The 16756-nt window shown below is 41.4% G+C and overlaps 1 protein-coding gene across 1 annotated transcript in view; it reads right to left on the bottom strand.

Moving 5' to 3' along the window:
• csmd3b (CUB and Sushi multiple domains 3b) overlaps positions 1 to 16756 on the bottom strand; it is a 333314-nt gene that overhangs the window by 90316 nt on the left and 226242 nt on the right. Inside the window, exons 10-11 of the mRNA XM_058618912.1 lie at positions 9268 to 9389; positions 580 to 683 (exon numbers count right to left, since the gene is read on the bottom strand). Coding sequence (XP_058474895.1) covers positions 580 to 683; positions 9268 to 9389 — 226 coding nt within the window. The remainder of the gene's footprint in view (positions 1 to 579; positions 684 to 9267; positions 9390 to 16756) is intronic.

The raw sequence follows: 16756 nt of genomic DNA, 5'->3' as shown, positions 1-16756 counted from the left end.
TGTGGAAACTGAGAGATTTCAGAAGCATTTACAAACAGACCTTTTGTCTGCTAGTACCCAACACTAATGCAGGATTAACTAAAAACCATCTGCTTTTACAAAAACTACACTTCTCTTTTATCCTTCTGGAGACTGTTAAACATTTAACATTGAGTTAATCCTTTTAAATTGAGTACAAATGCTGCACGACGGTGTTAGAATCTAAAGCAGTGCATCAATGGCCTCTTACGAAGCCGTACGGCCAATCAGAAAAGACCAGGTTCACTGTTCACTGTTTTAAAATTACAGTAAGAGAATTAGTTAAAGACGGACATTTTCTCCACGATATTAAATGAATCTTTCTTAATTGCAATAATCTAATAATAATAATAATTTTCTTTTTAAGAAAAATTAGCCCTTCATTAATAATGTAGAAAAATTAGGTTAATATATTTATGAATCTGAAAATCACAAGTTTATTTATAATCTGTGTTATATTTGACATCCTATGTCCCAAGAAGATAACAAATAAAACTCCAAAACTCTTTTTTAAATAATAAGAAATAGCTTAAAGCATGTAAAGAGGAAAGCAATACTTACACTTGCAATATAGTCGTCGGATCGCCCACTTCACCACCATCTCCGATCGTCAGGGTATCATAGGCTATCTCCAAGTCAAACTCTTCAAAGTTGATCTGGATCACCTGTACACACACACACACGCGCACACACACACACACACACACACACACACACAAAACAGACATTTCCTATTTAGATTGGAAATTCAAAGGTTACAAAAGCAACAGCAGGTAAATGAATAGCGCCAATGGTGGTTCAATAAGGGTATCAGCTTATTTTGATCAATTTTCTCAATGAGATCAAATAGAGTGAAATATTGCAAGCTCATAAAAGCATGGGCTTTATTTATTTACTTATTTTCTTTTAGAAATTACACAGAAAATTCAAATTTATACCTGCAAATTGATATTGCCCTGCACCGACCCCAATCTTAATGCAACAGAGCTGATTCCATGTTTAGACTTTCACCTATGAACAATATGCATTGCACTATAATAACGACAGAGCAAAGGTCTAATTAGTAATTAAAATCATGAATGCGTCACACACTGTGGTAGGACTTTATTAATCCCACTCTAAGGAAGACTGCGGGGATGGGCGGCACCTCCTACACGGCACTTAAAGCGGAGAGAATCTGCGCACGGCTCAAAACTCAGATCTGGAATCATTAAACCAACAATTTATGTTTCATCTGAGAACAGAGAGAAACACATTTGGCAGAGATGAAGAGGGAAAACGAGAGATGGGAGCAAGAAAAAAGAGAATTGAGGCACAGGAGAGATGGAAGGGGTGGGCACACAGGGAGAAGGAAGGAGGTTTGGAAGAAGGGAGGAGAGAATAGGAGGAGGCAGCAGAGAGAGAGAGGGGTAATATGGAATCTTTGATAGCAGCAATGAATGGCATCAGGGTATTTCTTGTTTGACGCAGGGTATTTCTTGTAAATCACTTTCTTTACGGTTCTCCTCTTCCTCTGTAGATGTGAGGAATTTTCAGATTTCCAGATTCCATATTCACATGGAAAACTTAAAAAAAAACCATCTCCCTGACATGGGCCTCATGCATTCTGGTCTGTAAACCATGTGCATGTTTACAAGCTTTCTTTCCTTTTTCGGAACACCTCGGCAGCCTGAACACCTCGGGACATGATACCACTAAGGTGCGAGTGTAAACAGCTTATCCCTCAGCCTCAGCGACACTAACTCATCCACTGCATCTGTGATGAGACAACTGGAAAAAAACAAATAAATAAATACAAAACAACCCGAGCAAGCAAATGAACGTGCAAATTAAATAAATTACACACACAAACAAACAAATACCAGCGGGGCTTGATTTCAACATGTGTTTTTATCACTCTGTGGTTTTATTTTGTGTTATCTCATCTTCATACTTGTCTATGTCCTGTATTCATGTCCGCAATTACTAATTTGTTGGTACACAATTAAACGGTGGTTAAAATGGCCAGACGCTTTAATTTCCTTACAACGGTAATGCAGTAAAATAGTAGCTTTGAATCATTTCTATTGTACTGTAGCCCAGTAGGTTGTCAAAAAGTGTCCGCGTCCAATATTCACTGAAGAAACTTTTAAATATCAACAATTGTAAATTTGGCATTTGTCAGTGTGACAGTACTTCCAGCTCGGGGAGCCAGGGATCAAGCAGAGCAAACTATGTTGGGCCATGTTTCAGCTCGGTGAGTGGGACTAAGAAGATATGCTGGCTTTGTTTTCTCGACATGATAGGAGCTCAAGGTCTGAGGCACTTTTGGCTGCAGAGCCACTGCATTAAGTTTGAGTTTTTCCTCCTCATCTTCTGTCATTGTTGCCTGATTTGATTTTGTTCACAGGGTAAAATCATTCATTCATTCCCAAAAAAAAAAGTTGTTGATGAATTGCAGCAAAGGCGGGACACTTTGTCTGATATTAACTTTACGGGAGGTACACAAAATTGATGTCGCAGTGCCACTGTAAAATTAACCAAGATGGAGAGCAGCGGCAGCACCACATTCACCTGATGTGACTGGAAGGGAGTAAAACAATTGGGGCCTACAGAGGAGAAGCAGTGATCTGCCCATCGCTCATATTGCTGACTCAGTGGTATCAGCATGTAAGGCGGCAGATTGGATTAAAGCATTACCTACAAACCTGCTAAACTCTCACTGGCAAGCACACACACGCACGGGGAACACACTCGCACAGACAGGCACCACTCAATGGAGATTAATGTGTCTATTTCTGTGATTACATAGTCACCATTTTCACACTTATCATATTATTCCTTTGAGCCCAATGCAGGCTTCCAATACAACAGCATGTCTGACAATAAATAATCCACACCAGTACAGAGGAGGGCTGTTTTCACACATGCGCCGTCATCAAAAAACGGCAAGATCAGACGTTGAAACAAGATTTATTGTCGTCGCATCACTTTCTTTCATTGGATACTTTGTTTCACTTCTGGTGGCAACAACATTTTAGTAAATTTATGTTTCATAAGCTCACTTCTTATCTCCGTGGGGCAACCATCACAAGACGTTCTGCAGGTACATTCAATAATTCATGCACTTGACGAGCAGATTATCTTCTAAATAGCAGAATCGATGTGCTTGAGGTTAAAAACGCTGATTTGAGTAGGGACTTAGCCTCCAAGGTGATATCATTTCAGATTTTAATATAGTACCAGTAAGAAAAGGCTGCCTGCTAACATATTGTATAATGTTGGAGTCATAAATTGTCCTCCTGAATTTAGTCTCTTTTCTACAACTGGGACTAAATTATCATATGCTTCACCATCAATGTTGTTTTATAGTTTGTAATCTAGATGTACATTAACATCCGATTTTGCAACAGTGCCTTACAACTGTGATAGTGTAATAGGTTCATGTGTCGTCACTGCACTGTGTGTATGCTGTGCTGCTGAAGCTGCCATTCATCTGCATGTCTGAAAAGAGAAATGTTCCTGCAAGATAGTGTATGGATTTCATTTGAACATGCAGCGGCGGTTGAATTCCTCAAAAGTGCTTATTTTGCCAAAAAAAAAAAAGAAAGAAAAATGGGCTCTGATAGCAAAACAAAAAAAGGGACTTGGAAAGGCTGAGGGCAACAATGGCATCAAAACATTCAAATAACTAAACCGAAGAAATAAAGCGAAAGGGAGGCAGTTACAGGGTAAGTAGCAGGTGATGTAAACTGCTACAAATAATGACTGTTAGCAGCTTGGTTAACCAGGTAATAGAAACGATCCAGTCCTCTCTGGTTCTGTGGCAGGAAACAGGCCGGGCGTGTTTGGCCGTGCACTTTGAAAAGACAGAGGCTCTTTGTGTTCCATTGACGGAAACTGGTCCAGCTCCTATACATCCTATACAGAACCGCCTAATGCCACATCAGCATAGTTCACACGGCATTAAACACATCGAGGATATAACTGCATTACTCTGAGCTCATGCGTGTCTCTCTCTCTCTCTCTCTCTCTAACTCTGTGTTTCTATGATAGTGAATGCTGCACTGATGTCATCTTATAGAATGTCATTACTGACAACGTGTGGGTCAGTGTTTATATATGCATACTGTTTGTCTTTTGGTGTACTGTTTGTGTGCATGTGTGTGTGTGTGTGTGTGATGGATGAAAGTGAACACTCCACATATTTCTCCTCTCCTCTAATTGGTTGGTGTTCACGCAAACATCCATCTCTCTCCCTCTCTTCTCCCTGTCTTCCACTCTCTCTTACTGTCACTGTCTGCCTCGCTCTTTCTAATTGGCTGCTGCATTTCCCCCCTTTTCCATCCATCTCTGGCTTCTAGCCAATGAGGCGACAGAATTGGATTTCTGCTGGATAAAGGACTTCCTTTAGGTTCTCATGAAGACAATGAGGCGATGGGGGGGCAGAGGCTCCTCCCTGCCCATACCATAATAAGATCTAGGGATACCTTGCAGATGCAATTATTGAAATTATCAGAAACACCTGGTGAGTGACACAGGCGAGCCCGGGGAATAAAAGATTGAGCGTGACAGCGTCGGAGTAAACCCTCAGCCACTTGCTCACTCTCCTTGAACATGCTTCCGCCTCAGTGCCATAAGTTCTAAGCCAATGTGAGAAGAAGCAGAAGAAGACTGATGACGAGAGTCTGTTGTAACTTAGTGTTTTTCCTCCGTACTCCTGTTTCATTGAGCCGAGTCCACTGGGTGCCTGTTTAGAGACCTACTCTGCACGGGGGGAACTGAGGGAAAGGCTATGCAAGAGTTTTACTGTTGCTATGCAACTACTTTTCTGGAGAAAAAGAAAAAAAACCAAAAACGCTTTTTGAATCACATTGCTCTTTTGCTCAGTGTTTAATATTTTTTAACCTGAGCCCTAAAAAAAGTGCTTTGCTGTTCATTCTGTCAAGAAGATGCAGGAGCGCACCATTTTACTGACAGTGAGCAAAACACAGCGAGCAAAGGAAGCCAGTGCAGAGATTTCTGCCTTGTGGCTTTGTGATGTAAGTCTGATTTTCGTAGGCCTACAGGGTATTACTAAACCCCCTGCATGCAAATAAGTATGAGGGAAGCCAAACCAAAACTTTTCTTTTCTTACTGAATATCTTTGTATCACACTTTGTGTTTGTTATCATGGTGTTTGGAAGTCTCCTGGCCTTCTGTGTCTTCTATGTCTTCTATGTCTTCTGCCTGATACTGCATTCAAATTCATGAAGTGACAGATGATACTTCCAATTGTTACAGTGTAGATTTATGCAACATAACATTTGTATAAATTCTAATTGTCTGTTCACTGGTATTAGTGAACAGAGAAGAGAAGAGAAGAGAAGAGAAGAGAAGAGAAGAGAAGAGAAGAGAAGAGAAGAGAAGAGAAGAGAAGAGAAGAGAAGAGAAGAGAAGAGAAGAGAAGAGAAGAGAAGAGAAGAGAAGAGGAACAAGTCCACTAATGGCCATCCTGTGCTGCCATGCCCAAGGTTAAATGAGAACGGGAGAGAATGAATTGGCTCTAAAGGCTCAATCTGCCAAAACTTAAATGAAGCAATAACATCAGAGGAGCTGCAGAACCCCATTAACATTTAACCTGAGAGAGAGGGAGCAGAGAGAGGGAGAGAAGGATGGAGTGAATGGAGGCTGAAAGACAGAGACAAAAGACAAGAGGATGAGCAATGGCAACCATGTATCTCTTTACTTTTAGACTATGGAAGGGCAGACTGGGGGAGATGTGTAGAATGGAGTGGACGGAGAAAAGAGTGGGATCGGAGTGAAAGAGTGAAAAACAGAACCACCCAGCCCCATCTTGCTCCTCTCCCTCTCCCTGTGTTCTCTATTTCTCCATAGTAATTTGATAGTTTCAGGCTGAGCTCTTTAGTGACGAATCTTGGTTAATCTGAGGACAGAGCCTCTGGGAGTGTAGAGCAGGAGGAAGGATAGACAGTGTTGAAGCAAAAGGAAAAGAGCGACGAGACAGAAGGAATGAGAGAACGAGAGGGCAGAATGAAATAGGAAGAGACCTGAACAAGAAATTAAAAAAGAGAGATGTTCTGCTGGCGGGGAGAAGCAGGATCATTTGGGATTATTCCCTTCCCCACAATATGTTGTGCTGCTTGCACCAGCAACTCTCATTGCCATCATCCCTTTAATCAGCTTTTAGACACTTTTGTGGGAACTAGTGTTTGTCTGTTTTGTTGCTGTCTCTCCTCGGGGGACTGACTGACCACTCACCTGCCCACTAAACTGCCCCTCATTCCCTCATCAGCCTCCTAATCAAGGACAGCTTTTTACTGCCAGTGCAGCAGATCGCCAGTGCTCCCATTCTGTTCTCGCCATTCTTGCTTGTTACCTGCTGTTTACCTGCCAATTCCCCGCTGTTTGTTTGCATGTACCACCTGCCAGGCATAAGCCTGCTTTTAAACCTTGCAAATGATTCTCTTCTCCTGCAGAGGTGTCTGTGGATCTGTCAATTCCCCGCTAACAGCGAGAGAATGTGAATTCCTAAAACCCTAATCCATAACCACTATGTCCAAATCCTCTATAGGAGGGAGGCCAATGTCCTTGTACTAAAACGTGTTTGTTACAAGCTTCAAAATGGTGCATTTTAACAGTATCATTAACAGTATGATCCTTTTTTCACTTTTTTACCAATTCTACAATCAATTATAAGCCATTGCTGATGCCCATCTTAAATGTACAAAACTAGTGTTATTTAACTACGTATCTTCCTAAAGAAACTATAAACATTCCTCATAGTTGCCCCTTTAAATCATACCTCATGTCACATTTGAATTTATGAACTTAAAGTCCATTTGCGCAGCTGCTTAATACAGTTAAATTCACAGATACGAAAGCATCTTTGTTTAAATCCACTGGTGGGAAATGACAATGATCTGAGAAGTTTGACTGAAGCAAAGATGCTAATCCACGAGCAAGATGAAGATTTACATATTGAGGCTGATTGTCTCCATGATTCAGATAAAACGAATTTCCTCGCATGATGTGCCTCTTCACAAGTGTCCAGTTTAAAAATGGAATACTGACGAGAGCCGGATTAGCAGTCAAACCAAGGGATTTGTCACTTTTTAGTCGCACGTATCCACCAATTCTGTAAATCTCAAACCAAATGTGATGATGATGATGATGATGATGATGATGATGATGATGAACGTATTCACAGCCGTGGGTTTAAAGAACGTTGTCATGTCAGCAGTTTCCATACAGTTCACTGACATAAGCAGCAGGTGGCACAAAAGTTTAGGTCATCACAGAAAATGAAAATGGCAACACGAGCCTATACTTCTCACCTGGTTTGTAACGTCAGTCAACATTTTCCTGAGGATTTAATGTCTCAGCCGCTAGTTTCGCGTCTTCTCCAATTGAACATGATGTCAATTTATTAAATGATGTTCCCATGAAGGTGCAAGTTGATTACATCAATAAAAAGCAGCACCAGCACCTGTTGATACATGTTGGGAGGGGGATTGCTTCCAATCCAATAATGTAGTAATATCTGAATCTTTTATTTTGTCCAGTGCAATGAAATGGAGGCTTCGTGAGACATGTGAATACGACATGTCGTCCTTTATTTGTTGAATCTGTTTCCATTTTATTTATTAGCATTTATCTGTTATCGATTTACTCACACGTCCATCTCCCACGAATGATGGAAACCCACCTAATAGCAGTTCCACATCAGTTTTGTTGTTATTGTTGTATATTTTCTGAGCTAAAACAAGACAAGACACAGTAGCTGTCCTACTGTCATCGTTCTCATTTTCTGTGTTGCCATTTTGAGGTGGTTCATGTGGTTTACAGCCCCCATTGCCATGTGTATGTGTTTGCCAAATGGATGTTCAGACTATTCAGGTCAGGTTCTGTACAGATATACAGAGCCACAGACACCTGTAATTTAGTGCAGTGTCATGACATGTATACTGTGTGGTGCAGTGGAGTACATGACAGGTATATGATTCTGGGCGGTGCACTGTTGTAGTTGTATGATGCATTTACAGGACAAACAGTCTATTTGATGCAGTACGTGATACTCAAGTACTGGGCATCACCGTATAGTGTGAGCTATCTGTAAATCTTTTTAAAAATGGGGTTTCTTTATTTGCAAAAGTGTGTTGCTAATTTCCATAATCATGCATAATACATACACAATGACTTTTAACTTCTTGCACACACACACACACACGCAGAGGGTCATTAGTATTGTAGCCTTCAGCAGTCACATGCACAATGCAGCCTTCAACAGAGAATGTACTGCTCTGGGCTACAAACCACAGGCCTTGGGGCGGTGACAGTAAGAGTTGTGGTCTAGGTCTAGGTCTTACTTATGTTGTAGGGACCTACATTTGTTTACACTGTATCACTATGGATCTCACTTACAACCAGAAACGATTAAATCATTATAACAAGAAATGAAAAACATCATTTTAGGTTTCAAAACAGGAAAAAGAAATAGTCAACGTATTCCTGCACGTGTGAAAACGTCTGTGTGTCTGTGTGTAATGTGAGCGTGCGTGTGTGTACGTGTGTGTACGTGTGTCCCGATGGTGCTGACGCAGGCGTTGCTATTGACGACAGAGCGGTCACCACAGTGACCCTGAGAGGAACAGGGATGTGTCTCCTGAATACCAATCACATTTCTCCTGGGACTTAAAGGGACCAATCACAGCAATCCACTGTGCGCTCACTTTGCACGATTAACCAATCACATAGAATTACACACTCCGCCCTGACGAGCGGATAACTTATGATACCTGTTATATGAATTATCGTCAGAACAAATGTTGCTTAGCAAACTTTGTTAATGCCTGTAAGAAGTGATATCTGTGCTTTATCAATTAAAGTTAGATTGAATGCACGGAATTTAAATAAAGCAACGTCTGGGAGCTAGTTCAGTTAGACAACAACCACTCCTGCTCTGCCAGTGCTGCTGTTGACTATTTAGCATATTATAAGCCCCACTTCAGCCCCATCTTTCACCTGTAGGATTTAAATTGTCATTTTGAGAGTTATATATTCTTGGCATTTAGCCTGGGCATCTTTGCAGGCATTAACTTTTGAACAGGCCCCCATTTTTAATGCAATCAACGGCTTAAATATTCATATTCCATTCAAACCCAACACATTAATTAAGTAATGACTGAGGTGATTAACGGAGACAATTTGAATATGAGTTTGTTTGACAGAGACACGGAGACAAAAAAAGGAAGAGGGAATGGGATTTACCTTGTTGGGATTTGAAGCAGTAATTATCCACACACACTGTGCGTTGCTCTCATATTGGATTGGAAAGTTAGGAGAGGTAAAGGTTCCGGAGGGACCCTGAAGATTACTGCCACACGTCTTCACTGTAAACACAAGGAAATAAGGTGGTTGTTATAAGCAGCAACTGTAGAATTAGAGGTGGTATTAGAGAAAGCATTTTGCACACAGCTGAGAAACAATTAAACGTGACACTTATGCAAGGTTGAGGGCTATGAAAGAGAAGAGAAGAGAAGAGAAGAGAAGAGAAGAGAAGAGAAGAGAAGAGAAGAGAAGAGAAGAGGAGGGAAGAGGAGAGGAGAGAAGAGAAGGGTCAGATGGATGTTATTGATACTGTCAGCAACATCTCCCTGGACAGAAGTACTTAATTGGAAGCTATTGGCTGTGAAATACCACAGGATTAGCTAGAGTTACCGCATTGACGGATAGAGACACGACCAGCAATTTACTCTCAAAATCTATTGAGTCAACAACTTCCATCTCGCTGGGTAATAATTACATTCCATCTTTAAGAGAGGTAAAACATCTTCAGTGCAGCACAGCACAGCATACAACACAGTTAGATGCATCAGATTCAGTGGCTTTTGTTTACTTGATTATTGGACGTGATGGTGTAAGTGCACAGCCATGTGATTTGAGTGGTGACTCTCTATGTGAATCAACACAAGAGTATCACTGTATGTCAACACTCAGACTGAAATTACACTCAGTGGGGTGTTGAGAACGACACATGCTATTTGTTTGATAAAGCAGCTAAGCCTTTATTAGACTCTGTGTTCTGACTGGATGTGATAGAGAACCTGCTCGTCTGTCCTTGGGTCGTCCTGTTAGAGTTGGGAGGTAATTTTCTGCTTGATTTGAGGCAGCGTTTGTTCCTTAATTAGTTTGTTCAGTGGTAAGCCCGAGAAACGCGTACAGTTAACAGCCCAACGTATTGCAAAGAAGCGAGCATGAGCGCTTACATGGTCCCATTTTACAGACATGTGCACATTCAGTCACACACAGACTGACACGTATGGCACGACAACGACACAGACGATCTCAACATGGCGAAACGACGCACTCGTGCACACGCACACACCATTAGCAGTGTCAGAAGAAAGGAGTGCGTGCAAGAGGACACACACAAAGAGATGCAGCCAGAGGTACAGTATACTCACCATCCACACACACACAAGTCACATAAAACACATACCGTGCTTACAAAAGTACTCCCAGGTGCACAAACACAGACCTAGTTGTTACTTTGACTTAGTGGTCACTCTAAAGGCAAGGGACAAGTAAAAGAATCATCTCCCAGTGTCTGTGAGGGGCTGTAAGAGTGTGTCACAATAAGCGTCACAGAAGACACCGTCTCTGTCTCTCAGGCTACATTCACATTACAAAACTGTTCAGTACAGGTCAGATTGGATGGTTCATATTCAAGTGTTTTGCATTTGGCCATGGCATGAATTCTGATATATATATACATATATATATATATATATATATATATATATACATTTGATAAATACGTTTGGTAAAGGAAGCATATGAGGTAAGACACACAATACAATACAATTCAAGGACTTTTCAAGGACTTTTCAGGACCAATTCCCTCAAATCCAAGGACTGAATGTGCTGACACAGCTAAAGATGGGAGGGCAACTTGTAAGAGTCGCTCGGCCACTGGCGTCTGCTTTTATTGATTTGCAGCACACTCAGCATCTGGCAAAGAGATTGTCCTTGGGAAACTGCAATCCCCAGGTATCACGTAATGTGCTCTCTCTCTCTTGCTTAACGATACTCGCTCATTTCTTGTTCTGCATGGAGTCTCACGTCAACAGCAGGGAGAGACAGTGGACAGTGTCTGCGTGGGCCTAGTCTATGTACATAAACTACAGTAGGTGGTGTCGTAACAAACAAGCAAGACATTACTCTACATTACTCTACTCAGTTGACTTCTGAAAGTTGCTGTTAGCAGCCAGGGGGCGACTGCACTGGTTGCAAAGAGAACCCAGTTTGAGTTTTTTTCCTACTGGACTAAGTGACTAGTTCCAGGTCTTTGCTGACTGCACATGGTGTCAGTTTTGTAAATGATGTTTTCAATTTAGAGGAAAATAGATAGAAAATAGATAGTATTGGTAAGATCACGATTCTCAATGCCTCACAAAGTGAGTCGGTTTCACAACTAGAAAAATGGAATTTGTGACTGACAAGTCAACTGTTATGCACCGTTGTCACTCATGTTACACAGTGGATATGCAAGTGATCTACGACTGGATTTCTCCACAATTTAACCCTGGTAACATAAACAAAGAGTTCAACCGGAATGAACCCAGTTCATTTTCGGTCCTCTAATTCTCCATGCATCTTCAGATGACCTTCTCTTGTATTCAGCTCATTGTAATTTATACAGCGACAGATACACAGAGAGATGAAGAGTGTGTGAGTTTGAGTTGCACGTGAGGAGTGATTTATCTGCATGTCTCGACGAGTGCCTGTGTGTGTCTTCGTTACAGTGTGTGTGTGTGTGTATGTGTGTGTGTGTGTGCGCGCTGACAGCTCAATCAGTGTGGCCTGAACGAATGGCCGGCCGATTGCCACGCCAGCAGCAGTATGGGCACGGTGTTGCTATAGCGATAGTGCAGAGAGAGTTATCACTGGAATTACCAGAGGAGCTAACATCCCATAATTTATATTAAACTCCATCCGTCTCTGAGCGTGCATCTGTCTGTCCCCCGCTCAATCTTTCTCTCTGCGCTTTTCATTCACATTGTCCTGGTCCCTGTGCCAGCCATTGTCTGGAGTTCACGAGTCACATTACACTCGATCATCTTCTCTCAGTATCTGTCCATCCCCATCTCTCTCTTCCACTTATTTTTTTATCTTGTGTTTTTTGTACAATTTGCACCAACGTTAATGTTCTGTATTATAAAACATAATTAAATCTGTGTGATTTAAACTTTAATATCACTTCACACTGGCTACACCTTAAGTGTTAAATGATGTAGTTTTCATTATTGGCACTTTCAAGCCAATGAGAAAGCGCCAAACACTTGTATTCTGTTATATATCCACCGGGGGGTGACTCAACTGGTTGCACGAAGGGTTCACGTGACTTATAAAGACATTAGCACTTCCCTGAAGATGTTTATGGTCTATGGGTGTCCAAACCTTTTTTTAACAAGGGCCAGATTTGATAATGTGAAGATTCCCGGGGGCCAATGGTCCCTTAAGACCACGAAACGTGGCTCGGTTCATTGTGTCTCCGTTTCTGTGATTATATGTGTAAACGTCTTCTTCTCTTTTTTTGGCGTAACGTTACAGCACAACTTCTACTGCGCTTTGAGACGTCTTTACGGGGAACTTTTTGAGTCTGGTTTCTGTCTGGACGTGGCCTAATGTGCATTATGGCATAATAACTTAGTGATCTGTAGGTGTGGTCTCGGGTGCAACATCACTCCCTTTAAAGACCAGGTGCACCTGTGTCTGAACACATTACTATTTAAATAGTGAATGCAGGAGTCAATGATTTCCATTGAGGAGACAGATCTGTTCATGTACCTTCCCAATGGGTTGGGCTGGTTGGCCAGTGAGTGATGTGGGCAGATGTGAGTGAATAACAGAAGCAAAATAAAGATATGAGAGCTGAAAAAAGCAGTGTTTCAAGAGGGAAAAACTCAAGGAACTTTAAAGAAATGTACCAAAGTCAGGTTTGAAGTCAAGAACAAGCTCCAGGAGTTGACGTGACGAGACAGGAGCTCCCAGTCTCACACAATGTGTGGCTGCCATACAAATAATTGCTGTGTTACATTCAAGGTGTTACGTAGTGTCGGCACTAATGCGCGAGACACTTTGCTCGTTATTTCAATTCTCAGCTGATGCAGCAGCATAACAGTTTACTAATGGAGGTAAAGAGACAGAACCACAGCAGCAGATACGTCGCCCTGAGATCTGAGGGATTTGCCTGTGTAAGCTAGAGCCCCGGGATACAAGGTAGCAGTTGATAAACCGCTGAGCAACAATGTGGTGGGTTGGCACTTGGTGACTAAAGCATCATCATCTAATTTAGCTGCGACAAAAACAAGGTGTTTGTGAAAATATAAACCTATTTTTGCTTGAAAGAGACAAACAAAGCAATCACATCTCAAGGTGATTTGGTCTCCATTAGTGCTGCAGGGAAATATTCGACTCTTTAGCAGCTAAATGATTATTTATTTTCACAATCTACTCATTTCGACTTTTCTGTCTGGTCCTGGGCAGGAGCATCTTGCCAAAACAGAGTTTGTCTCTTGTGATTAAAGACAGCTTGTTGGTTTAAAACGAGAGCGAAAAGATCCGGAAACATATCGAGCGTGGTAACATTTTTGCCACATTATTATTATTATTATTATTATTATTATTGTTATTATTATTAATAATAATAACACACCACATGTAGCTGAACATGAGTTTCCATGTGGTGGCCTCACACTTCTCTCCTCCTGTTTGTTAGTGTGTGTCACAGTGTCATCATTATTCATCCTGGCATACAGTGTAGAGGGCATGAAGCCACACTAATAATCAAAGTGTTAATACATTCTAGATTCAATTAAAAACTTTGATGAAGTCTATCTGGTACTAGAGGCGTATTGTTGGAACGCTTCAGGCTCGTACCACAGAAAGAGAGTGTGTGTTTGTGTGTAACATCACGGCCTCTTTTCAGTTTATACATTCAGATCTACTGAATTCCCCTCTGGATTCTCTATTTCTCTCACTAGCACACATTCACACAGTCATGTATTCCAACATAAACCCTGATGTTCCAGAGAACAATCACATTGTCAAAACCTCCAATGGCCTTGCTCACAACTTGCTCCAAACTTTAGTTTTGACGGTTTCTGTGTACCCTGTGTAACTGACACGCCCCATCAGTGCAGAGAAGGATTCTCTGAGGAACAGTTCTGAGTGTGAATTTTATCCCTGCATTAAAGTGTTTTGACGTGGTTCTCCATTCTAGCATGGCGGAAACTCACAATTGTCTCCTTCAATCTGACGCCTGTCCTTAGACTAAACATCTATAACTATGCTGCTTTTTCAGCAGGATGGCCTCTGTGGTTAGTGAGCCACCGCCAAAGCAGAAGACGCTGGAGGTTCAGTCATACAGTAAAAGCTGCTGAGGCATGCCGAGGTAAGTTACCCGATACTGGCTCAATTCAAATATCTCAGGCACTGAGAGCAAAGGCATTTTTGAAATGGCCATCTTCTTGATAACGTTTCCTTTTGTCTTCACTTATGAGTGATTTACTTGCCCCTTTTCCACTAGCGCAGCACGACACGGTTATTTTGCGTTTCCATTAGCGATAGTACCTGGTACTTTTTTAGTACCTGCTTTGGCGAGGTTCCAAGCGAGCTGAGACGATACAATGCATTACGTCGTCACAGGAAGAGACGTCCGACAGAAGAATCAAGCCGAACAATGCTGAAGATCAGTTAAAAAGACTTAACAATCCTAAAAACGTGGGTTAATCTCCAACAATTACCAGGGAAATCTCTAAAATATCATAATTTAACAGAGGAGTCTGGTGTTTTTATCGACAGCACTGCTCCGGTCATGAAGGAATTACTGAACAAATATTTTAATTAACTGATTCTAATGATATCATTTAAACTGAAAACAACTGCTTTACAAGTCACTAGTTTCTGTGTGTCACGTGTAAAATGAAGTCACGGCAGTTTCATGCAGCCGTGCAGTGGTGACTCCGCCCACGTTGAGGAGGTACTATATTGTAATGGAAACACAACCAAACCGTCTCGACACGAATCGAGGCAAGCTAGGACCATGTAGTGAAAACGCGGCCTAAAACATACAACGCCAGGTTAAACGTGGTAAAACTGAAGATGGAACTTCTTCATTAAAATACATTAATAATTCAAGAAGCCATCATTAAAGTGACTTTGAAGACAATGATGTGCAACCAGTGAGACAGGAAAACTAAAATTAAGTCCTCAGATCCTGATTATGACACAGGCTATCTTCCTTTATTCAGTCTTTGACAATGATAAATAAAAATCACTCGTCAGGCTATCATGTTCACTTTTAACCACATGTATCACTTCTCCAGATTATATCTCAAAGTCTTTTATGCTACCACCGTGAGCAGCAAACACGAGTCCGGACGGTGATTAGATTGTCAGAGGGAATATTTCAGTGGAACTTTGATGAAGTTAATGTGCTCACACTGAGGCTAAAATTATGTTTTTGATTTGATTCCGTAGGAAGGCCAAACTGGCTGTTTTAAAAGGCTGCCTTCAGGAGCAGACAGATTGACCAATGGACACAGAGGATGATTGATGACATCATTAAGCTGGCACACCGCGTTCCATGGCCCTTGCTCTGGTTGGAGCTTTAATGGGTACACACGCACACACAGTAAAATACAAGCACGATCAGTGCAGCACAGTATAGACATTAATATGGTTTCTTCTCTTCATGGTTTGTGTTTAAAGTCATATGTGCATATGTTTGTGTGTCCATCAGAGTGTCATAGAGCACCTTTTGTTAAGTCAGTGCATTCATGCTGTTCAACCCAACTCCCTGGGAGTTTACACACACACATACAGAGAGAGAGAGAGGGAGGGGGAGAGGGAGAGAGAGTGAGAGAGAGAGAGAGAGAGAGAGAGAGAGAGAGAGAGAGAGAGAGAGAGAGAGAGAGAGAGAGAGAGAGAGTTGGCTCAGTGGCCTTGCCATCTGTCCATTAATCAAGGTGCCACATGGACTCTCTCACTCTCTCTCTGCCTCTCTCTCTTTCATAAAGTGTTGTTGGAGTGGGTTGAAGGACACACTGCAGTTTGGTTTTGTAGTTTTCATAAGATTTTATAACTGTATAGTGATTTGATCACCACTCTCTTACGCTTTTCTTGCATTAGTCTGCCTTTGTGTTATTGTGACATAAAAGGAAACACTTTCAGGATATACAGTATATATATATGTGCACTTCCTTGTCCCTGTAATGGCTGAGCAGACACAGTTAGCTGTATTTACTGTAAGTCTTTTGACACAAGTGACACTTTAATAAGTCACTTGGCTTGATGGCTTGATGCTCCCTGACAGATTGCCAATCTCAGTGTTATTTATGAGTCCCCACTTTAGCTATTGGCTGGTCTGGTTATAAAGGTCATATCTGAATTGTGTTTAGCTTGACGCAGCCTTTCTCTCATTCCAGTTGTGTTCAACAGGAGGAAACAAAGTTATCCTTTAGAGAAGTATCAAACGTTCTGCTCTAACTTACCAGCTCAACTGTATCATAAATTCTATGATTCTAAAAGTCGGTGAAAATGCCTTCACATATTGATTGTATGCCCCTATGATGGTATTAGATTGGTTGCTTTCGGGTAAAAAGACTCCTACTCGGAGTGTATTAGCATTAGTGTTGCCCTTATCTTTGCCTCTGGGCTATTTTTATTTTCAGAATTTCAATATTAAAACTGA

The sequence above is a fragment of the Solea solea genome, chromosome 20 (assembly GCF_958295425.1).
Source record: "Solea solea chromosome 20, fSolSol10.1, whole genome shotgun sequence".
In the NCBI taxonomy this organism is placed as follows: Eukaryota; Metazoa; Chordata; class Actinopteri; order Pleuronectiformes; family Soleidae; genus Solea; species Solea solea.
The sequence above is the reverse complement of the archived record's forward strand: the minus strand, read 5'-3'. Positions and strand labels throughout refer to the sequence as shown.